Source organism: Telopea speciosissima, chromosome 11 (genome assembly GCF_018873765.1).
Source record: "Telopea speciosissima isolate NSW1024214 ecotype Mountain lineage chromosome 11, Tspe_v1, whole genome shotgun sequence".
In the NCBI taxonomy this organism is placed as follows: Eukaryota; Viridiplantae; Streptophyta; class Magnoliopsida; order Proteales; family Proteaceae; genus Telopea; species Telopea speciosissima.
The window spans coordinates 41,008,764-41,034,195 of NC_057926.1; the positions used below are offsets into that span (position 1 = coordinate 41,008,764).

General features: G+C 40.1%; 2 protein-coding genes across 2 annotated transcripts; one reads left to right on the plus strand and one right to left on the minus strand.

Annotated features, from left to right (window-relative positions):
- The first annotated feature begins 472 nt into the window (after positions 1-472).
- On the plus strand, positions 473-18,468 carry LOC122644763. Its single transcript, XM_043838149.1, has 9 exons — positions 473-837; positions 9,686-9,813; positions 9,933-10,004; positions 10,159-10,304; positions 10,442-10,556; positions 10,640-10,732; positions 16,812-16,949; positions 17,479-17,566; positions 18,215-18,468. The coding sequence occupies exons 1-9, from the start codon at positions 576-578 to the stop codon at positions 18,352-18,354; spliced, it is 1,182 nt and encodes a 393-aa protein (XP_043694084.1). The 5' UTR covers positions 473-575; the 3' UTR covers positions 18,355-18,468.
- A 589-nt stretch (positions 18,469-19,057) lies between these two features.
- Positions 19,058-24,532, minus strand: LOC122645101. The gene is made up of 5 exons (XM_043838446.1): positions 23,800-24,532; positions 21,497-22,530; positions 20,332-21,400; positions 19,796-20,193; positions 19,058-19,702 (listed from the first exon to the last, which is right to left on the minus strand). Exons 1-5 carry the CDS (start codon positions 24,530-24,532, stop codon positions 19,058-19,060), a joined length of 3,879 nt encoding a protein of 1,292 aa, XP_043694381.1.
- Positions 24,533-25,432: the final 900 nt, after the last annotated feature.

Consider the following 25,432-nt stretch of genomic DNA (forward strand, 5'->3'; position numbering starts at 1 on the left):
TGTGGAAAAAATTTTTATACGCGGTTTATAGTTGTATAAGCCGTGTATGTGAGAGGGTCTCTCACAAAGAATTGGAAAAGTTATAAATCTCCACCCATTAATTAATGTCTTGAAACTCCTTGAAAGGCACTGTGGCCCATCCAAACATAGAGGGATGCAAAATAACCACAATTGGCCCCTTGAAAAATGGAACCCCATCCTTCTTGATACTTCTGTGCACACTCCTATTGGCTCCCTCTAGCGCAGAGGCTACGTTGGTTTTCAGGAACCCTATCCTGAATTAATAATAGACCAATAAAAGAACCCATAAAAGAAGCCGTTAAATCGTTAATAGCCTGAAACCTACCAGATTTCGGTATGAACCAATATATGCTAGAAACCATTGAGATGGATCGAATCAAACCAAACCAAACCAAACCCATCATTGGACATCCCAGAGGGTTTGGCATTACATAGGTAACCGCCTTTCTCATTCACGGATTTACAGTTCATACTATCAATTTCTCTTTTTCCCGCGGGGTTCGCTGGTTAAAAAGCGCTTCTGAAGCAATTAGAAGAACTTCCGAATTTCAGAAATGGCTTCCGCTTCAACAAAAAAGCGCTCAAGATCAGCTCAGAAGAACCCTAGCACTATCCCAAACTCCTCTTTACTGTCTTTGTTCTTGAAAGAACCACCACCGGGTTTCTTCCCCTCCAAGGAAGAGTTCTTAAGGCTCCTTGTCGTCATCTCCATTGCAGTCTCCGTCTCCATGGCCTGTAATTTCACTGTCGATTTTCTCAATCGCCAGCCTAAGCTCTTCTGCGATAGTGATCAAACTTCTGAAGATGCACTATCTGGTGAGTTTTCATTCCTTTTTTCTTTAAATAAAATAATTAAAGATTCTGTTTGATACTTTGATTAGGAATATATGAATTATGCTCTGAGATTATCGATTACCGATATTATTGTAAACAAGCTAATCATTCTGAACTCTAAACTTGTTGAATCGTTTCGGCCTATTGGTTTGTTTATTTGTTTTTTTATTAATCTATGTTTTTTTGTGGATAAACTGAACTTGGGCGTACAACTTCGTTTTGAATAATTCATGTTCCTTAGATAACTGCATTACCATATGAGATGTTATGGGATGAATCCAATTACTATTTGCTGTTGAAATATATATCACAATGTCAATCTCATCCTTCTCATCAGGATTCAGGAATTCGGAATTGACTTCTATACTGCATCCAAATGAGTTTGTTCTGAAACAGTGATTATTGGGCATCTGTATACACAACTGGTAGAAGTAAACCTCCAGCTACATGATCCTAATTGTAAAGATCACTTCAATCATTTGATTAATCAGTAAACTCCTTGTCTTAATTTTAACACAATCTATTTATAAAATTTGATAAGGTCTGTGCTGGATGTAGATTTCTGGTACTTTATGTTCTACTGGTTTCTAATAGTATTGAACTTCTACTGATATCTTTATAAAGGAAAAAAGAAAGACTATCATGGGTTATTTCATTGATGGACCTTGGGTCTGTCCTTTATATTGTTGTAACCATTCATGCATTGTATTGGAGTTTGCAGTAAGAGAGCAATCTGAGAATCATCAATGGAGAAGGTTGATATATGTGAATACCGGATCGAATTGAGAGGGGGGGGGGTGAATCAGTTCCCTTAATTTTTACGTCATCTTCAAACCACACAGTCGCTTACAATCTCACCTCGCACAACCAGAATGTGGCCAGGTCTACCAAGACTGTAAACCCACTCTGCAAAACAGGATTAGTCTCCAACAAATAACAGTAGACAAATAGACACGATATACGTGGTTCACCTCACAGTATGTGAAAGCTACGTCCACGGAGCAATACCCCTTGGGGTTTCGTATATGCCCAATACTCAACACCAATACAGTTAGCCGCCCCTACGGTCAGGATACCCCTTACCCTACTTCAACCTCTCACCTCAGTGAGGACAAAGACTTCAATCCCCAATACAAAATGGCCTCAGCCTTACAATCAATCAACCCAATAATCAAATTTCAATCATAAACTCAACCCATAATAGATTACAATCTAGGTTCTGCCCAATACATTAAAAAACAAAGAGATAAACCTAGAACACAGAGACAATGGTTTGTGTTAGAATGTTGGAGTGTTTTTTTTTCTTATTAGTTCAAGCTGGAGCTTCTTTTTACTTATATGTATAATCCAGCTTGAGGGGGAGTGTTGGAATATGTAATCCAGATTATCGTGGGGGTATTTTGGTCCTTTTGGGCTTGCTTAGTTATTAAGTTATTAGGATTAGATTGCTGCTCTTATTGAGTTAGCTAGTTAGGGGTATTTTTGTCTATTTATGCCCCTTTGTAATATTTTCCTCTATTTATAATAGAGGGCTTACCTATCAATGAAATTAAGCCATTCTATTCTCTCATTCTCTCTTTCTAACTCACGGTTCTGCTAACATGGTATCAGAGCCAACTCTGATCTAGGTTAGAAAGAAGAAGAAAAAAAAAAACCTTTCTTTCTTCCATCACCTTTTCCCTTCCTTTCTCTCTCTCTTGGTTTCTCCTTCTTTTCGTTTTAAGCTTTTCTTCCTTGTAAGAGGGCAGCACTAATGAGGAAAACCTAAACCAATGATTTAGTTGCTGCCCTCCCACAACCTACCTATCTCTTTTTACACTTTTCTAATCGAAAACTGGTGGAACCATCTCTACGATTTGGAGTTTCCCAGAATTCTTTGAAGATCAGTTTTCTATAACCATGGAAGGCTGATCTTCCATTATTGGAGCTCCCTCTGCCTTCTTTTCCAGCACCTATGTACCTTATTCCATTGTTCTCTTTCCCTTTTTTTCTTCTCCAACTTTCATTAACCATTCCAGCCTTGATACACCCAATCGATCTCACCTTTTCAGGGTTTTTCAAAACCTTGACTCCAATCGATACTAGGGTTACTATTCTCTATTCATGCTGATTTTTTGTGGGTTGCTTTCCTCCATTACAAGGACTACTCGACCTCAATATTGCACCTTTCCGGGTTTTTTTTGAAGACCCTACCCCAATTGATCTCTACTTTTTAGGGTTTTCCAAAACCCTGACACAAGTCGATTATTGGGTTAGGGAGGTTTGCTGCTGCTGTGGTTTTTTTTGGAGGTGTTTCTACCATCAAGAGAGGCAATCTACTTCAACTATTCATGGCTTGAAAAAGTACTTTTACCTAAGATAGCTGCTGCCCTATTTTTTCTACACTTTTTGGTGTTTCTCCCTCTTGAAGATCAAGTGTCAAACACTACAAGAGATTGGTTGTTCGTATTGGAGATCCATGTAAGCAGCTGAGGATAACATATTACTAGAAATCATCACACTTTGACAAGTTATCATCAGGTTTTTTTGAAGCCCCCTTCCCTACAATCGATCTCAAGTTTCAGGGTTTTTTACAAAACCCTGACTATAATCGATCTAAGGGTTAGGGAAGTCTTCTCTTGCTGATTTTTTGAGGAGAGTTTTATCACCATCAGAGGAGTATTCGACCCAAGTTTCAGCATCATTCATGGAGTTTTTCGACAAAATTCAGGTTTCTTCCTTATGGTCAACTTGTACAACTATCAACGTTTTTTTTCTTCTAGTTCCTATGTGGCTGGCTGCATCAATTACTATTGGATCTGCTGAGTTATTGTCTTCTATTTGCTGGTTCTATTGAGCTTTCATTCATCCCTTGCTGGTTCTGTTGATTGGCCTTTGTAAGCATGATTGGTTAAGGTGTTATTGCTACCTTTATGAGGACTACTGCTGCCCTGGTCTTGAGACTGTGTTTGCCTAATATTGGAGATCGAATTTCTTTCACCTTATTGAAGAATCAAATCTACTACTTTGGAGGTCAGTTTCTATTTGGGATTACAACAGTTGTTCCATGGTTATTGGTTGCGACTACGAATCTATTTAGTTGTGTGAAGCTTTTCTCCAAGTTTATATTTAGCATACTTTGGGAGATTGTTCCAAGCATTATTGTTCTCTAATTCAGATTTGATCCAAGTTTTCGAGCAGCTTATTACATCAATTTTGCCTAGATATCTTCATCAGTTCTATTAAGCATATGAGAGTTTTGCACACTGGTTCTTCCTTGTTTGAAGATTGATCAAGTCTTGAAGATTGGAGTCTTTCCTTTCTTCAAATTAGATCTGCAAATTGGAGTTTGGTGTTTATCCCCTATAGGAGTTTCCATCTAAAAAGTTTGTTTGATCGATTGAAGAAGGTTGAAAATTGATATGGTGCATTGTTTTTTTCTCCATGACTCTTTATCCCACTGCTTCTTCAATTACCCATATCCCATACCATACCTTTTGCATTTACCCATAACCACTTTGGAAGTTTATGGTATACCCACTTGCCATTCCTTCCTTTTCCATACCCATAGCACCTTTGGAGAATTTTGGAAGTTTATACTTTTGCACTATCTCTTACATCATCTCCGTTATTTGTCTACGTGTACTACTACACGTGAGGGGGGGATTATGTACAATACACCTGCAGGCATTGCTGAACGTAGAACTTGCGAGAACATTGGTGAAAAACATAAAAGATCAGTTTTCTCCACCATTGCCATTGGGTATCCTTCATTATTGGGTTGAGTTTTTCCGTAAGGGGGAGATTGAAGTTTTGAAACGTATTGAAGATATTTGGTTGTTGCTTGCCTATTTGAGAGTTTACAGTTGGGTTGATTCAGTTGTTTCCGCTGTCTGATTCAGTTTATTCCGCTGCTTGCTGCCCTAGTCTTTCACTGTAAAATTTATGTCACTATGACAATATGAGATTCATCACTGGACCGCTATTGAAGATTGGTGAATGCTTTGCTAATCAAGTCTACCTAGTTTTTTGAAGATCAATTATTTAAAGTTTTTGAAGGTTTATTTGGGAGCTTCATTCATCTGTGAAGCTGGACTCTATTGCAACTCTGTTTCTTTCCATCTTATTCAAGTTTGGCATTAGTGCCTTATATGCGCCAACTTGAGGGGGAGTGTTAGAATGTTGGATTTTTTTTTTTCCTTATTAGTTCAAGTTGGAGCTTCTTTTTACTTATATGTATCATCCAACTTGATGGGGAGTGTTGGAATATGTAATCCATAATACCATGGGGGTATTCTGGTCCTTTTGGGCTTGCTTAGTTATTAAGTTATTAGGATTAGATTGCTGCTCTTATTGAGTCAGCTAGTTAGGGGTATTTTTGTCTATTTATATCCCTTTGTAATATTTCCTTTTGTTATAAATAGAGGGACTTACCTATTAATGAAATTAAGCCATTCTATTCTCTCATTCTCTCTTTCTAACTCACGGTTCTGCTAACAGTTTGTGAACATGTTTACCTTCTCAAAGGCAAACTCCCAACTCCAAACGAATGCTGTGAGACCTTCAACAGGACGTATCAAGAACTCGAATCCATCACTAACAACCAAACTGATGTTTTTAGACGATTTCCTTCGTGCCTATGCTCTCGAGTCACGCCGGAATGGTAGAAGACGACTTCTCATCGATTTCCTTCTTCTCTAGGGCTCTAAAGATGCGTTTTCGGTCCTCCCAATAGAATATATATATAATTCCAAGAGATACCCTTCGGACCAATAAGAAAGAAGTAAGAAAACGCAAGCCCAAAAATTCGCCTCGGGGGCTGCCGCCCCCGAACCCCCCCGCAAGACTATCGGGGGCACTGCCTCCAAACCCCCATGCCTACGGCAGGGATATTCCCTGCTAACCAACTGAATACTGCCTCCACAACCATATGCTGATGACCGCCATTGCCAAACCTTTGTTGCCAATAATGACAACACTTCTAAGAGCACTAACAATATAAACTTTTATTCATGGATAATGAGCAAGAAAATGTTAACTTCTCACAGGTCCTTTCATCGGATTATTTTAGAGAGAGAATGCAAGATATCACATGGGATATATTCCTGCAGGTTGGTCATCTTCTTTCACTCCTTTGGAACTCTCTATTTGCTTCCTACTTGTGGTGATGAGGAAAAGATGAATTCAGCATTTGAACCAACATAGTCCAGGATCCTCAGGTATCTAGGATGTTGCTATGTACAATCAGGAAGATTGTTTTTGGTCTGCTTGCTCTGTAGGTTCTAGAAACTCAAACTTGGTGGAAGCTATATCTCTAACTCCTGACCTTGGAGTGACTCTTGATTAGTGTTGTAAAGGTAATGTAGAAGAAGTTCAAGTAAGAACCACTCTACAGTAGGATCGATGATAGGCCAACAGTAGATTCCAGCAACAATGATCTCTAGTTGAATGATGAACAAATCAGTATTATTTTCCAGTTTATTGATCTTCTAACCGGCAGCAACAATGAAGCTTTGATTGTGTCTCAGATGTAGATTAACCCATAGAACAATAAAATAGAAACTAAGGATGATACAGAAAATAGACAAGAAGGGGAAGAATAAGGGATAGGGATGGGTCTCCCTCCCACGGCCTCTCACCGTGCTTGTTTCTCACAGCCATTGCACAAAGCAACATTCCTTTTTTTTGTAATCTAAATTGTTGGCTGATCAATATAGCCTCTTGATTTTATTTATAATTAAAGCATGGTTACAATATAGTAATTCCCCTTTTGGCTGTTGGGAAGGATTACAAAATAGAAACCAAACGAAAATAGAAACTAAATCTAACTAAAAGGAAAGAAAGGATTGAAATAGAAATTTGTAAATAAAAGCTTAGCCTACTTTCTAAATAGGAAATTAGAAACTATATCTAGCTATTACATGGAAATAGAAGTAAAAAAGAATGTAGCTAAAATAGAAAGTAAATATTGTCCTCCATGCAAGTCAATATTCTGGACTGGGCTGCCTAATGAGATGCTCCCATCAAACCAACAAAAACCTGCCACGCCATCAGACCAGGCTGCCTCCCACAGCAGTTGAATCCCACGACTTCATTGGGCTGGTTTTGGGGCCTTGTTCCTGCGACCACACATGGACCTGTGATCTACATCAGCCCTCCCCATCTTTAAACAAAACTTGTCCACAAGTTTAGTGGAGTCATCAAATCAGATTTTGATGATCAATCTTTAATCGGAAGTAGAATACAATGGTTGATCTTGTCTACCGCCTGATGCAGATTCATCATCAAATAGGGCTTGTTTCATTGGGAATAAGTGTAGGGTTGGGATATATATATGTTGGGCCTTTGTTCCCAAGGGTTTTCTATGCATTAGGCCACTTTAGTGGGCCTGAAATAGGGGTATATAGGTTGCATACGGGATTAGCCCAATACTTAGTTTTTATTTTGTGTTTTTAATTGAACCGGTTTAAATTGGTTGCATCCAATTGTTTCAATTGGTCTAATTTAAGTGAAGTGATCCTATTGGCTAAGAGGTTCTTATATCCTATTGGCTATTAGGGAATCTTCATTATTTTAAGTAGTTTAAGTTGTTTTAAGTCATTAGGACTCTATTTTGAGTCTATTTGGGTTTCCTAGTCAGTTTAAGTTGCCTAATAGGTTACGGATAAGGTTAGGCCATTTCTTTTTAATGTCTAAGTCTATTTTTAAGTCTTCTATATAAGTTTGTAAGGGAGGCCAGCATTGAATACGAATTTGATTAATGAAAAAGCTTTTGTTTGCTGCCATAGCTGCTGCTCTGCTCTGTTGAGTGAACCTTGTGAGTAATATCAAGGCTACCTTGTGGGTAATATCAAGGTGAAGGGATTGGTGGACTCCGATCGACTCCTTGCATCTTGTAGATCGGGAGGTCCTTCTTCTAGTTCTTCAAAGCTGCTACCATTGAAGATTTAATCTTTCAAGTAAGTAGTTTATTAATTCAGCATTTAACCTTCTTCTTCTAATCCTTTAACCTAAGCTCCATCTACTCGTATTATCACCCCTTCCATTAATCCATAGATCCATTAGAACCCTAAAACCCTAAATCCAATTCTGCCCTAAATTGTAGAATTTTGTAACTCATCCAAACCCTAACTTCTTTATACCAAAATAACCCCTTAGACCTGCCCATTAATACCCTATAAACCTCTTTCCTAAAATCTGCCCCTAAACCCTAGATCTTACAAACAGTCCATTTTCATAAGGCATCCTACCCAAAACCCTAGAATTCCAACCTCAACCAAATTTGATCCAACTTATACCATTAGACTCATAAAATTCTGCACATCATTATCAAATAAAACCCTAAGTCGAAACCCTAACCATAACCCTAATTTTGCCCTAATTAGCCTAAGCTGTCCCAATCGGCCAGCCTTGTTAAGAGATCCTATTACCTTGGTTCCTAGTGGGATTACTCCTACCTATGACTACATTACCGCCTCTCCTTATCTCTGATACCAAATAATGTAGAAGAAATTCAAGTAAAAACCACTACAGTACGGTTGATGATAGGCCAACAGTAGATTCCAGCAACAATGATCTCTAGTTGAATGATGAACAAATCAGTAGTATTCTCCAGTATATAGATCTTCTAATCAGCAGCAACAATGAAGCTTCGATTGTGTCTCAGATGTGGATTAAGTCACAGAACAATAAAATATAAACTAAAAACGAAACTGAAAATAGACAAGAAGGGGAAGAAGAAGGAACCCACGGCCTCTCTCCGTGCCTGTCTCTCACAGCCATTGCACAAAGCAACATTCCATTTTTTTTTTAATCTAAATCGTTAGCTGATCAATACAGCCTCTTGCCTTTATTTATACTTAAAGCATGGTTACAAAATGGTAACTCCCCTTTTGGCTATTGGGAAGGATTACAAAATACAAACCAAACGAAAATAGAAACTAAATCTAACTAAAAGGAAACAAAGGTTGAAATAGAAACTTGTAAATAAAAGCTAAGCCTACTTTCTAAATCGGAAATTAGAAACTACATCTAGCTATTACATGGAAATAGAAGTAATTAAAAATAGAAGGTAGCTAAAATAGAAAGTAAATATTGTCCTCCATGCAAGTCAATATTCTGGATTGGGCTGCCTTATGAGATGCTCCATCGAACCAACAAAAACCTGCCACACCATCATACCAGGCTACCTCCCACAGCAGTTGAATCCCACAACTTCATTGGGCTGGTTTTGGGGCCTTGTTCCTGTGGCTACACATGGACCTGTGATCTACATTAAAAGGGTGATTCGAGGAATGGTTTAAATTATGGGTTGGGTAGAAGAAAGGGCCACAGAGGATGGTCTCATAAGTTATATATTAAAAAAAGAAGGCCTTTAGCTTCTTACTAGAATATCCCTTTCTCTCCAATGTTAACATTGGCTATTGGGGGGGGTGACTGTGCTAGCCAAATTGCTTATATCTGAGGGCAGCCATATATGGAGGTTAAACTATTTCTTTGTAAACTGGTCTTTTTGTATGTTGCCTTGGTGTGGTGGTGCAGTCTTAGTGTACATAACCTTTTTTGTTACCTTGCTTTTCTGAAAAATTCATTATATATTGAAACAACAAATATTTACAAAGCAATGTGTCTAGTTTCTGTTTCTTAATGTTTGTATAATTGATGAATAGAGTTATTTTTAGTTTCTAAGTATAACGTGTGAGCTGTTACTGGTGTTTATCATACTTCTAATTCTTTCTAGATATTATTACTCTTGTTCTTTCCTTGTTTAACATGATATTTCTTTGATTGGTTGTAGCGTCATGCTTATAGCCTATAAAGACATCCCATTAACCTATGCTTATTGTTACAGATTATTGTGAACCTTGTCCAGATAATGGAGAATGTTTTAATGGCAAGTTGGAATGTGTCCGTGGCTATAAAAAGCTTGGGAGGTTATGTATAGAAGATGGAGAAATTAGTCAAACAGCAAAGAAACTTGTGTGTTTTTAACTCATTTATTCTGCACTGTGGGGCTGTCTTTGGAGATAGGATGAGAAACACAGTTATTCTTTTTTCTCGATTTTCTAATTAGTAATTACAGTGTTCTGGAAATGCAGTCAGAATGGGTAAAACAACATGTCTGTGAAGCACATGCTCAGTTTTTATGTGATGGAACTGGCACAATTTGGGTTTGTCATCATAACTACTCCTTGATTTCATGCAACAAATCTTTTGATTTACTTATTATGTATAAGTAAACATGGATCAATTAGCAATGCTTTGAGTAAGAGTAACAACACTTCTATCAATATTCATGGTTCATAGTACACTTTCATTTTTCAGGTTCAAGAGGTGGACATATGGAAGGAAATTGATGGAGGCAAATTACACAGAATTTTTGACTTGAACAATGACACTTTCCAGTATACGAAACAAAAGGTACTGGAGACCATTAGAAGCTCATTGGAGATGAGGGAAGATTTTCAAGGGTATGTTCATTATTTAATTGTAAAAAATACTAAAAATGGTTGGTGTAAATATTGAATTTTAACCATTCTCTTATATTATCTCTATTTCTCCATCTCTTGTCTCCTTTTTCTCCATTTCCCTTTTTGTTGACATGTAGGATCAAAGAGTTGAAATGTCCGGACTGGCTAGCTGAACAGTACAAACCACTCCTCTGCTACATCCGTCAATGGATCTCCAAGCATGCTTTGATTTTAGTTCCAGTTTCTACAGTGGTGTGCTCCCTTGAGAAGAAACCTGTTAAGATTTTCTTTATAGTCTTTACTTGTCAAACTTGTTGATGTTATTGAGATTACAGCTTATAGGATTCATAACTTTGTCTGCTTCATTGGTACGAAGAGTCCGTCGGAGTCGATATCTAACGACCAGAGCAGAACAGCTCTACCAGCAGGTATGCATGAGTTCCATAAATTGCAGCTTATTGAACAGAATGCTATGATAGTTTCAGCGCAGGGAGAACAATTATGTAAGTTATGTATTGACATAGTTCGCAAATGTATGGTGCCTTTAACATTTGTGTTTGACATTTGTGGTAGGGGGAAATTATCCTACAAATCATAGTTGTCAAGGCATCGCCTAGGCACCGCCTAGTCATCCATGCTCTTTCCTGGGTCCAAGGCAACATCACGCCTTGTTGACACTTCACAAATTTAAGTTGATTTATGTTTATTGCTTTGTTTTTCGATGAAGATTCTTATATTTTATTCTATGCTTTTTTTATTATATGTTGATTTTTCTTATATTTTATCCTATACTTTGTTTATTATATGTTGATTTTCTCATATTAGGTCATTCCTAGCATAATTATATCATATTGCATTGCTATGTCTTCTATGTTGCATATAAGCATATGATATAAAAGGAAAAGAATTTTCTAGAGAGAGAGAGAGAGAGAGAGAGAGAGAGAGAGAGAGAGATGAATAATGTAGAAGTCAGTTCAACTAAGAACCATTCTATAGTAGGATCGATGGTACGTCAGAATTGATGCTGAAAATTAGTATTCAATTGCTGGACAGAATAGGAGATCGATTACTTTATTCAGCAACAGATTTACTCTTCAGTCGCAGGACTTGTAGCAAATCACAGTATCACACAATGAAAATAAAGAAAAGGAAAAACTAGAAGATAGGATAGGGTAGACTATCTCAGCCTTGGCACCCACAGCTATCTCAGCTGTTGTAACAAAGATTTCTCTCAGATCTCAAGGGTTGCAAGCAAGCTTCAAATTTCATTGATTAAAACTGTTGAACATCATAACTGATGGCTCCCTTATATAGCTTGGCCAGGTTTCCCAACAATAGAAGGTTGAAATTTAGAAAGTTAAGAAATAGAAACTTACAACCAAAAAGGAAAGAACATAAAATTAGTAGGTACCTAAAATGAAAACTACTCAAAATAGGAAACTACTTGCCTAACTTCAACTTACTAAAATATTAAAAACTAACTTGCTTGTTTGTTAACAATCATCATAAAAATAGAAGTAAATCAGTCTTCTAGAAACTGTAGCTGATCTCCTAATGCAAAAGTTGACCTCGAACCAGGGAAAACCAGCAAGAGATCGAGCGCAGCCAGGATCAACACAATAATGAGGAACAAATTAACTAACTGAAACTTTTATTGCCTTTTCTTTTCTGTTTACATATGAAAGAAAAAGAAAAACCAAAATGGATAAGAAGAAAGGAGAAGAAGATAAAGAAGAGAAGAAAGGGGGTGGGGGAATGGCTATCTCAGCCTGGGTCTCTCACCCACAACTATCTCAGCTGTTGAAACATGGAATTTTTCCCATAACCGATGGCAACAAGACCTGAAAATTCTTTTCTCCAAATCTGATCATTCCTTACAATAGGGGGCCTATGAATAGCTTAGGCAAGCTTACAAAATAGAAGGTAGAAAATAGAAACTTCCTAAAACCAAAATAGAAGGTAGTAAAATAGCAATTAATGAAAAATAGAAACTAGATGAAAATAGAAACTACTAAAGCTTTATAGATCCAGCCTTCTAAACAAGCAAGGAAACAAAAATAGAAATATACTGAAATTAGAAGCTACCTAAATGAAATAAAATAAACTTTCTAAAACTGAAAATAGAAACTAAAATGGCCGCATTAGGATGGAATCTTTCTCCACTTGATGGGCCCACAAAATCTTCTAAAAAATATCTCCACACAAGGAAAATATGGGCTGTGACATTGTTCAAGTGAACAGTGCGTGAACAGTATTTTGGTCTTTTAACTGCTTCATGCTTCACTCTAGGCTTGGGCTGAGGCTGCCTTAGGTGATGCTCCATCGAACCAGCAAAAACTTGCCACATCATTAGACCAGACTGCTTCTCACAACAGTCGAATCCATAACCTTGCTGGGCTGATTCTGGGGCTTGTTCCTGCGGGTACATATGGACTTGTGATCTACATCAGCTCTCCCCATCTTGAAAAAAAAACTCGCCTCGAGTTGGTGGAGTTATCAAATCAGACTTGCATGATGAATCTTCAATTGAAAGTACAATGCAACAACCGTCGATCGTGTCTACCACCTCTCCTTAGCTCTGATACCAAATAATGCAAAAGTCGACCTCGAACTAGGGAAAACCAGCGAGAGATTAATTGCAGCCAGGATCAACACAATAATGAGGAACAAATTAACTAACTAAAACTTTTATTGCTTTTTCTTTTCTGTTTACATATGAAAGAAGAAGAAGAAGAACCAAAAAGGATAAGAAGAAAGGAGAAGAAGATAAAGAAGAGAAGAAAGGGGGTAGGGGAATGGCTATCTCAGCCTGGGTCTCTCACCCACAGCTATCCCAACTGTTGAAACATGAAATTTCTCCCATAACCGATGGCAATAAGGTTTGAAAATTCATTTATCCAGATCTGATCATTCCTTACAATAGGGGGCCTATTAATAGCTTAGGCAAGCTTACAAAATAGAAGGTAGAAAATAGAAACTTCTTAAAACCAAAATAGAAGGTAGTAAAATAGCAACTAATGATAAATAGAAACTAGATGAAAATAGAAACTATTAAGGCTTTATAGAGCCAGCCTTCTAAACAAGCAAGGAAACAAAAATAGAAACAAATTGAAATTAGAAGCTACCTAAATGAAATAAAATGAACTTTCTAAAACTGAAAATAGAAACTAAACTTTGGCAGCGTTAGGATGGAATCTTTCTCCACTTGATGGGCATACAAAATCTTCTAAAAAATATCTCCACACAAGGACAATATGGGCGGTGACACTGTTCACGTGAACAGTGCGTGAACAGTATTTTGGTCTTTTAACTTCTTCGTGCTTCACTCTGGGCTTGGGCTGAGGCTGCTTTATGTGATGCTCCATTGAACCAGCAAAAACTTGCCACATCGTCAGCCCAGGCTGCTTCTCACAGCAGTCAAATCCACAACCTTGCTGATGGAACGCATTAAATCAGGCCCTTTAACCTATCCCATACTAGGCTGACCCAATCTAGTGCCCATACACTATAGTGGGCGCCCTTAGGCATATAAAAAACCCCCATGCTTTTGCAGCTGTCGTGTTCGGCGGCTCTCACTCTAGGCAACTTTCACTGTAGCGGTAGGTAGCCTTTTCCAAGCGGTTCCACTCTATTAGTTGCTTAACGCTCTCTTCAAGTGTAAGTGGCTTTTGGGGGTAATCTTTTCAAAGAGAGAGCTTTCTTCGCATATGTTCCGGTAGGTACTTATTCTTCAACTTGTACTTCATCTCTTCCCAAGTCCTAGGTTCACATCTTCTAACTCTGAGTCTCTCTTCATGGAGTTTCCACCAGTGTCTAGCATAACCAGTCAATCGGGAGTAAACAAGCCTATGCTTCCGCTCCTCTATTGGGTTGTACCAGTCAAAATATTCCTCTAGAGAATCCAACCAATCAAGGAAGAAGAATAGATCCCTCTGCCCAGCAAAGGAAGGAACTTCTGACTTCATCTTCCTTGTATTAACATCAACTCATTGATTGGAAAGAAAAATAGCGTGAATCAGCCCTCCAAAGATCAGCTTCAATGGATGGCTATAAATTGAGATATGACAGGATAACAGAAATAGAAACTAAGTTCAAAATTAGTATATCGTCAGATTCAGTTGGATAAGGGGATTCTGTGCTCCAAATATCTCCCAATCCCAGCGGCTGGTTGTAGAGATGTGGTGGTCTGAAATTGTAGCAGAAAATAGAAACAAAGCCCAGCTGCAGGTGTGATTTGACTCTCAGATCAGCAACTAACCCCAAATACCCACAATACAATAGAACCAATCAACAGTCAAAACCCTAGCCGCAGGTCAGCTTTAATTCCTATAACAGATCCTCAATGTCCAGCCCTGAGATGGGCCTGAAATTTAGGTCGAGTGTAAGCCAGAAGCAGTATTGGGGCTCCAATCTGAGGTCGAAGGTAGGGAATAGAGACAGGAAACAGCCCTCCAAAACTCTGTTGAATCTGAGCAGCAGATGCAGAGATATCGTGGCTTGAGTTTGCAGCAGGTTCTGGTCTGGTATTTGGGCCGCAGGTATGCAGGGTCACTCCTAATACTTCTGGGTTGCAGCAGCAGTCCTTGATGGAGTCTTAGGGCTGATCTGGTCTTCACAATGGTTGTAGCTCTGATACTGAATAATGTAGAAGTCAGTTCAACTAAGACCACTCTACAGTAGAATCGATGATCGGTCAGAATTTATGCTTGAAATTGATATTCAATTGCTGGACAGAATAGGAGATCAATCACTTTGTTCAGCAGCAGTTTTACTCTTCGATCGCAGGACTTTTAGCAAATCACAGTATCACTCAATGAAAATAAAAAAAGGAAAAAAATAGAAGATAAGATAGAAGAAGGATAGAAGGATAGGGTAGGCTATCTCAGCGGTTGTAACAAAGATCTCTCTCAGATCTCAAGGGTTGCAAGCAAGCTTCAAATTTCGTTGATTAAAACTGTTGAACATTATAACTGATGGCTCCCTTATATAGGTTGGCCAGACTTCTCAACAATAGAAGGTTGAAATTTAGAGAGTTAAGAAAATAGAAACTTACAACCAGAAAGGAAAGAACATAAAATTAGAAGGTACCTAGAATGGGAACTACTCAAAATAGGAAACTACTTGCCTAACTTCAACTTACTAAAAACTAACTTGCTTGCTTGTTGAACAATCAACATAAAATTGAAGTGAATCAGTCTTCTAGAAGCTGTAGTTGATCTCCCCTGCTAGCTGCTGACTTGGTTTCTTAATAAGACAAAATAGGGGGTAGATTCTGGTCTTCAACTTGGGTCTTCTAGAAGGATTCCCAATATGACTGTGACACTGTTCACGTGAACAGTGTTTTGGCCTTTTTTCCTTCATATTTCGATCTACATCACTGAACAGCGATAGATTCAGTAGTCAATTTCTATCACTGGTGAGGGAGCTTTATTCATAGATAACCATAACAGTGTTACAAGAAAATAAGGAAACATAAAGCAAAAAGGAAACTACCACCTAGACAGCAAGTACTAACTAGGACTCTTACTAACTAAACAACTCAGCTACCGCCAACAATATGAAAGGGTACTGCTCCTATAGGACCACTTTAACTTAACAATTATCATTGCTATATTACATATAATAAACTGCACACCTAGGGCTCTTAGGCAACACTTAGGCGGGCACCTTGTCGTCTAGGCGCCTCTCCAAAGCCTTGGGTCGCCTTGACAAGTATGCTACAAGTCGTAAGTTCCTACAAGATTTGTGCACATTCCTCAAGAGTTTTGAATGTGCATTTTTAGTTCCCTGGATATCCAGGCATGACCAGAATTATTCATTTTGTATCTTAAACTTGACTTGCTGATTCTACCCAAAAAAAAGTTGAATTACTGGGTACTCTTATCAGTATTTATACTAAACGTTGGTTAAGGTCAAAACGTATTGTCTACTTAAAAATCTGACAAACTTGTTGAAAACATCGTGGAAACAATTCTATGAGGTTCAAGATCTAAAATGTCCACTTGTGGTTTTGAACATCAAATGTGCCAAGAACGTGTAATCATGTAGAACAAAAGATCAAATAATTTCCTTACCAGAGAAAAGGAAAAAGAGATCAATTTAATTTTTGGACCTTCATAGCTAAAGTTAGATTTTATTATGTGTACAATTTTTAGTTTTGTTTTATTCCCTTATTTTTTGTAGGATGATCTGTACTGGTTGCATTTAGTGGAAGTGTGCAAGATCAATGGGCTTTTTCTTGCATTAAAATTAGTTTTATTTTATTTAATTTTTGCGAGAAGATGGATTATTGAGAAAGGAAATTTCTTTTTGTGACTTCACATGCTAACCTTTATGCAACCATTGGGTTTAAAAACATCATTGCGTGCATATTGTCATCCATGGCAACCAGAACAAGTTTATTACTTTTTCAGTTTTATCTCTAATTGAACTTTTTAATTTTACTTTTTTTTCATTATGCTGTCTATCCCATTGGCTGAACATAAGCAACTGATGCAACTCCTTCAGGTCTGTGACATACTTGAAGAAACTGCAATAACAACAAAGAGTGTAACCGGACAAGGTGAACCTTGGGTGGTTGCTTCTCGTTTACGAGATCATCTACTTCTGCCAAGAGAGAGGAAAGACCCCATGTTATGGAGAAAGGTATTCAATCTCCCTTTTAAGGGTTTCGGTTTGATAAAAATCTCTCTCCCCCCTTCCCCTTCTGTAATGTTAGTATTTTGTCAGACCATTTCATGGTTACCTTATCTTTCATCTTGAATACACAGATACTTTTAATATTATTTGCTTATCTGAGAGGGCATGTAAGCAGTAAGCATGAGGGAGCGAGAGTAGTATATATTTTGGCCATGGTTACTGTATACCCATGAGGTTAACCTGGGTCAACCTGATGGAGCCCAATTATGAACAAGAGTGGGCAAGACATAACAAGGAGAAGCTCATTAGAAGTCCCGGGGGGGGCGGGGATCGAAGAAGTGAATGAATACATAGGTGTATAATAATTAACAAAGAGCTTGCTGTATTTTAACCCATCAAAACAATCACAGGTCTACCAAGAGTTAACCTGATCTCAATCTGACACTCGTTTGGCTAATGCAATGGTTTCTATTATTATGTATTTTCAGATGTTAGTTGATATTCTGAATAATAAATTATTGCATCTCCATTGTAGGTTGAGGAGTTTGTCCAAGAAGATTCTCGTGTTGATCAATACCCGAAGCTTGTGAAGGGTGATTCAAAAGTGGTGTGGGAATGGCAAGGTATACAAGGAATCATATTGAATTTGAAGGGATAGTTCAATTAAGCAACCTTTCTAATGAGGACACTCTTTTTTCTTTGGGGGGGGGGGGGTGGTAGTGGTGTGAGGTTCTTTGTGTGGTCCTCAAAGGAAGGCCTTTCTATGTTATCCACCTGCCACGTGGGAGGGTGATGTGGCATCTCCAACCACTGGATGGATTGGGCATGGTTTGGATTGACCATGTGTTAATTTTCAGGGCCAAACCAATCATATACCTCCATTATGTGTTGGTAGAGTCCCTTGTATTTTTTCCGTCTTCTTTTTTTTTAAACCATTTTTCAAAAGTTTCAGTTTCTTAGGGAGTTTTAAAAGCTTTATTTTGCAACATGGCCAGTTGTCTGGGATGACATTTGACATGTGAGCAGTGGACTTGTGACCTACCTGTCCACAAAGTTTGGACCCAGTCCAACCTACCATGTGGCAGTAATTAGTGCTGTAGAGGAAACCTTCTTAACTGCGTTGTGCAGCATACCATCTGCTTTTTTTGAAAATCTAATTAGTATCTGGAGATCAGTCACTATTACTGCTTCATGTTCTTGTACTTTTGAATGATGCCCTTTTTGTACTCGCCAATTCCTGAAGGATTAATTTTTCCCCCTTAATTTTGTAGTTGAGGGTTCACTGAGTTCCTCAAAGATGAGAAAGAAAGGGCCAACAAGCAAAGTGCAACCCAGTGGAGACATGTATGAGTCACCTGGTCAACCACGCAGGCAATCCACATTGAAGGCTGGACGGGCACTTTACTGTTGAATTGTCCACAAGGATTAGATTTGTATGTTGTAAATTATTAAAATTTATGCTCCAGAACCTCCTCATGTCACCCCCCCCCCCCAAAAAAAAAAAAAAAAAAAAAAAAAAAAATAATCTCCCTCTTTGTGAAGCGCTAGCACAGTACAACTAGCATTGCAGGCTGTGGATTCAATTTGATTTGATTTGATTTTCCTTCCCTTTATTCCCCTTCAACCAAACCGTCCCTAACATGGTCAAAAATTTTGTTGAGAGAACAATTTCTAGCCTTTTTGAGCCACGTGAAGCATATCTTTGGTTAAACCAATTATTGGTTGGAAAGGTCCTTTATTGGAGTAACCACATGCTAAGTTTTGGGTTCCACCTTATATTGTCCACTGTATCAAGACCTTTTTTTTGGTAGAAAAGGATCTATATATTAGAAGAGCGTGAAAAACGCATGGTATCCGAGTTACACAAGTCAGATAGCCACGGAGTGGATATGGGCCAACTAGTCCTACACGCAATGGACCCTGCCTTTCGAGCCAGGGAGTCAGCCACGCTATTAATCTCCTTGGGAATGTAAGAAAAGGTACAAGATAACGGGTAAGTAGCTAAGTGTCTAATGTCTTGTATTATAGTCGAGACCTCTATGATGGTATTTTGAGTGGGTTCCTCTCTCAGAAGGGAGACAAGCACTTGATTATCACTCTCAACCAGCAGGTGATCACAGACCAGCCCGCACCGCCAAAGTCTCTCCTTGAAGAATGGAGTTAAACTTAATCGGCTCAGAGCAAGCTACAAGAGGCTCCCCTATACTGTTTCTAAACACAAAACCAATACCACTAGTCCCATCACTCAACGAAGCATCAGTGTTTAGTTTGTACATATGTTCAGGAGGAGTCCAAGAGAGGTTGTCCCTATTAACCTTTGGCTGCTGAGACTCTGTATTGGGCTTCTGAGGATGTTGACTGGAGAACTCCCGGAATTCCTTCTCGGCAGAAAAAAGAACCTCCTTGGGGGATCCCAACTGTCCGTTAAAGACCAAATTATTGCGGGCCTTCCACAGGTTCCAGCAGATGAAGGAAGAAAGCCCTATAACTTCTTTGCTAGGTTGAGAGGTGACAGGGAAGATGGAGCTCCAATCGTTGATAACTTGGGTGAGGGAAGGATTATGAATTGGAGGAATGTAAGAAAGTTGGGAACCAAACCAAGTCGCCCTAGAGAACGGGCAATCAAGGATAATGTGATCGATGGTTTCCTCCTCTGCTCCACATCTCGCACACTCTGGGTTTACATTGCACTGTCGCTTGACCAATGCTGCTCCCGTTGCAACTCCATTAGCACAGGCCCTCCATAAAAAACTCCTAATCTTAGGCAGGGAATACGAATTCTAAATAGATTGCCACACAGTTTTAGGCACCCTGTTGAACGATCTACTAGTGGGGGAGGAGGGGAGACTAGCCCGTTGAAGCTCTTGTTGATTGCAGAGAAAGTGGTATCCAGATTTTGCTGAGTAAACACCATTTTGAGATCCACTCCACACCCGGTAATCCTGGGAAGGAAATAGACTGAGTTGAACATGGAGAATCGCTTTTCTATCAATTGGATGGAACAATGAATTAATCAACTCTAAGTTCCAACATCTGTTAACTTCATCAATTAACTCTGAGACATAAACCAGCCGCTGCTCACCATAATCTGGGAACTGAAGCCGAAGGGAGGGAGAGGAGGGGAGCCAGGCATCCTCCCAAATCCTGGTGTTCTTCCCATCCCCAATAATCCAAACCAGACCATCCAACAGTACCTTACGCCCCTCAATCACACTACGCCAAGCCCAAGAAGGGGAGGATCCAAGACGGGCTTCAAGGATATCAGAAGTGGGATAGTACAACTATTTCATAGTAGTAGCCCAGAGAGAGGATGGATATTTCCACAGGCGCCATGCCAGTTTTCCAAGAAGAGCTTGGTTATGGATCGATGGGTCTCGAAAACCAAGACCTCCATTCTCTTTCGATTTGCACAATCGATTCCAAGATATCCAACTGATCTTATGAGTATCGTCCATTCCTCCCCAATAAAATTGAGTAACAGCTTGCCTAATGCCGCGGTGGTGTGCCTCTGGGAGTTTGAAATGCGAGCTAGCATAGGTGTTCAGGGAAAGGGCTACTGACTTGATCAAGACCTCCTTTCCAGCATGAGACAAGAGCCCTTTCCAGCCCTGCAATCTCTTATAGGTCTTTTCCTGAATCTCCCTAAAAAGGCCCTTCTTAGCTGTCCCAAACTCAGTTGGCAGACCTAGATACTTCTTTGGGCCGCTTCCATAAGGGATTTTAAGTAATCTGGAGAACCATCTTCGAAACTTGGGCACAGTGTTGGGGCTGAAGGTGAGAAGAGATTTCTTCAAGTTTATTTGTTGACCACTTGCTCTACAGTAGATGTCCATACACCCTTTCAGATTGAGAACTTCATCGATGTTAACCTCAGTAAAGAGAAGGCTGTCATCTGCAAACAACAGATGTGAGAGGGGCATAGCTCTATTTCTGATTTTCATACCTTTGATCAACCCTGCCTCTTGAGCTTGAAGTAGAAGGGAACTGAGAGCTTGAGAGCATAGAACAAAAAGGGTAGGGGATAGAGGATCCCCTTGTCTTATCCCCCTAGTAGGAGAAACTGAACCTCTAACAGCCCCATTAATGATCAAGCCATAAGAAACCAAAGAGATACAGGCCATGACAAGAGCAACAAACTTCTGATCAAACCCCATTCGAAGAAGAACCCTTTCAATGAATCCCCATTCAAGGCAATCATACGCCTTCTTCATGTCTAACTTAAGAGCCACAAATCTTTTCTGCCCCTTCTTCTTGTGGTTAATATAATGAAATGCCTCATGTGCAAGCAAAATATTATCAGATATTAGGCGATCAGGGATAAATGCTGACTGGTTTGGGGCGATGATTTTATCCAAAGTATGCTTCAGCCGAGTAGCCAAAATCTTGGTGATGATCTTAACCACCACATTACATAAATTTATTGGCCGATATTGGTCCACCCCTTCAGGCTGATTATTCTTTGGGATAAGACACAGCAAGGTAGAGTTAAGAGCAGGGGGAATAATGCCATTAGTAAAGAAATCCTAGACAAAGTTTAAAATATCAGTACTCACCAAATCCCAATATCGCTGAAAAAAACTGGGGGGAAGACCATCAGGGCCGGGAGACTTCAGTGGAGCCATGGCCAGTAAGGCTTGGTGGACTTCCTTCAGATCAGGGATCTTGCAGAGGTGCTCATTGGTTTGGCTATCGATGACAGGCCGAATAGAGAGATTCACCAGATGCAGGGCTTCCTCATCTAAGCCCTCAGAGCTGAAGTTGAGTTGATAGTGACTGAGAAATTCCCTGAAAATTTCAGGTTCAGCCTGAGACCAATCGCCATTAGGGAGCTTTAGTTTTAAAAATTTGTTGCGGTGGCGGCGCTGGAGAGTAGAGGCATGAAAAAACTTGGTGTTTCTATCTCCGCACATCAGCCAAAGATTCCTAGATTTTTTATGCCACAACATTTCTTCTCTGTCCAATTCAACTTCAAGAAGGGATCGAAGTTCCTGCTCGCGACTGTGGTGAAGATCAGTAGAGGGGCAATCTTGAAGGGCAGCGAGCTCATGGAGAAGACCTTCAATCTTTCTTTGAACATTACCAAAATTTTCCCTATTCCATTTGGTGAATTTTTGTTGAACATTAGCAGACTTTAGATGTATACGGTTCCCTGCATTGCCCGGAGGATGAAGAGACCAAGCTTCTTGTGCTACGGCTTTGCAATCTGGATGAGAGAACCACATGGCCTCGAATCGAAAGGGCTTGGCACCATGAATTTTCCCCCCTTGAGTGTCAACATAAACCGGGAAGTGATCAGAACCAATGGAGGGGCGAACATAAGCAGTGGCATCCTCAAACGTCCTTCGCCAGGCCTGGTTACAGAGCACCCTATCCAATTTAATTTTAATGTTGGCTCCACCACGTCTTCTATTAGTCCAAGTGTAAGAGGGGCCATGAGCAGCAATATCCATAAGATTACACCCTTGAAGTACCTGACGAAACTGTTGCACATCATGGTGCCTATGAAGGTATCCCCCCAATTTCTCATGCCATGAGAGAAATGAATTAAAATCACCAATAAGAGCCCAATTCTCAGTACGGTTAGATCCTAATGAGATCAAATTGTTCCAAACCTTATGCCTAAGGTGTTTAACCAGGTCCCCATAAATGAAAGAGAGAAAGAAACTGGGTTCAGTCTAAGGAGTTACCTTGGTGTCGATGATACGCAGGTCTGCAGAGATTATAGATAGCTGAACACTGTGATCCCAAAGAATAGATAATCCCCCAGCTGAGTTGAGAGATTGATAGAAAACGAATGCTCCATGTGTAACCTTCTCCTGAGGCGATGAATCTTGTTCTCCTTACAACGAGTTTCCATAAGAAATATGATGTTTGGCCGAATCTGTTGTTGGATATGGGAGAGGGATTGAATTGTCAGGGGTCTCCCTAGTCCCTGGCAATTCCAACTCAAGATCTTCATGAGGAACCGTGGGATTGATTCCCCCCAATCACCAAGGGGCCACTCAATAAAAAATGCTCCTGGGTGGTGGATTCAGCCATGGATGAGTTCTGAGTATCCTCTTGCTGGCTCTGTTGTTGAAGTTTGGCCTTCTTAGGTCTGGTTTTGAGAGAAGTGGAAGCCACTGGGCTGAGACGATGAGCAGGCTTAGTGGAGTCTGCCTGATCCAGCTGCTGTGTTAGGTGGTCCCTGATATCGGCTTGAGAGGGGCTTGTGTTGGTGCCAGATGGTACGGAGTGGGGTGTATCAGGTGTTATGGAGAGAGGGGTGGGGGGTGGTTCGATGGATAGCTGAGCAGGGTTTTGGGAAGCTGGGTTTTAGGACCACATATGCAAAGGCGTAACTGTAGCAGGATGGGTCACCATGGGGAGGTTTTGGTTTAGACTGGCCTGGTTTGGATCAGAAAGGTTGATTTTGGATAGGAGGGGTAGAAGGGAAAGGACCGGGTTTACCTGACCTAGGTGTTGTTGGATATGTGAGTGGAGAGTGGCTAGAAGGTTCACGGTCATTTCGTTAGGGTTGGGAATAGAGCCTGAAAAGGGGGCATATGATTGACTAGGGTAGGGAATAACGAAAGTGGTGATAGGTGCTAATGTGGCAGGGTATTGGGGAAAGGGGTTGGCAGCGGAAGGAATGTGGGATGATCGGGTAGCAGGTGTCAGGGGGGACAAGGGTGACAGGTGCCTTGCGTGTTGAGGGGACCGTTGAGCACATGTATTACTCCGTACTGGAGATATTACGTGTCTAGTGTGGCCCTGAGGAGCATCATTACTTGCAGCGGGCAGATCTTGCCGGAGGGGCTGAGGGGTGGTTGAGGGGGGGGGGGAAACATCGGGAAAACCACTGCATTGGAGGAACCATGCGCATAGTGGTGGTTCTGTTGGGCCTCAAAATAAGCCACACAACGTCGTTCTTCATGACCAAAGCACCCACAGAAATAGCAGAAGAGGGGTAAACGTTCGTACCCCATTGGGACACGGACTTGTGTGCCATTATGTCTCTTTACAATGACCTCTGCCTTCAAGGGTTGTTGGACATTGACAGTAATCCGACATCGAAAGAAGGAGCGGCGAAGGTTGGTATAAGTATCCTGAATTAGCATCACCGAGCTCGGCACACCAACCTTCCTCGCTAGTTGCAGACCCAAATCCAGAAATAGTAACTCAGGGGGGATTTTGAGAGAGTGGACCCAGAAATCAGTGGAGTTAAATGGGAAGTTACCTTCCTCATTCCAGTGTTCCAGTATCAGTAGGTTGCCTGAGACTGCCCAAGGTTCACCCTCCAGGACATTAATAACATCCATGGGATGGGAAAACTGGAAGATGAAGCAGTTGTTCGCCGTCGGAGTGATATGTACACCCTGAATGAGGTGCCAAGTTGCAACCAGAGCTTCATGTACGGCTTGTCTCCGATATGGTTTCCCTTCTAAAATCTTCCCAACTAAGACAAGGTTGGAGTTGGCTTCAAGTTCGTCTTCCAACTCATTGTCAAGGCATAAGGTATCCTCTGCAGAGTCCGGTGCAGGGTCTGAGTGAGGCTGAGAGGAACTAGCTCTTAGAGGGGAAATAATACGAGTGATTTCGCCGGCCATGGGAGGGGCAGAAAAAGCAAAAAACTAGAAGCCAGCCGGAGGAAAGCAGGGGGAGGCAAGAGGACAGGGGAAGCCAAGAAAAGCCGAGAGAAAGATCAGAGCAAGTATTCAATAAAAAACACTAAGGCCCCAAACATCTCCAGAGAAAAGTATGCGAAGAGGAGGATGACAATGAATAGGTGACAGATGAGAGGATCAATAAAAGATTTAAGAAATTCCTCGTCGAAGTAAGCCACTAGGGCAACAGGGTTGAAGAAACACTCACTAGCGGAGGAAACTTTCCACCCATAGCGAAGGAATTTTACTAGCGGTTACCGTCATTATACTGTATCAAGACTTCTTATGTTTGGTTTTTAATAGTTCAGACACATTACCACAAGAGTGTCATTGAAATCTCAATCCTATATCTCCTAACCCCATCTTCCCATCAACCCCTTGTCGGGATATGCTAAGCATGGGATTCCCTACTTCTGGATAGAGAGGATTTTGCAAAATCATCCCCAATAGTTTTTTTTTCTGTTTAGTCGACTTCACAGCTCATTAACTATCTATTTCCATTCTTGATTTTAAGACAAACTGATGAGTTAGGGAAGGCTGGTATCGAATCCAACAATGTGAGGTTTACCTAAAACTTTAGATTAGCCATCTGTAAAATTTGGTGACTTCTCTTAATCATATGGTGCACCATGTATATGGGATTATTCTAGATTTCTCATTGATTACTTTCAAACTTACTTTTATTGATTTTTAAAAATTTTCAAACCTCCAATGACGGAATGAGATACTAAGTTGCTTGGAATATTAATCATATGGTGAAATGATGAAGCAAAAAGCTTGGGATAGGGGTTCCAGATAATGTTGTGATGAAACTTTGAATAATTTGTGTTGGTCCCAAGTTGA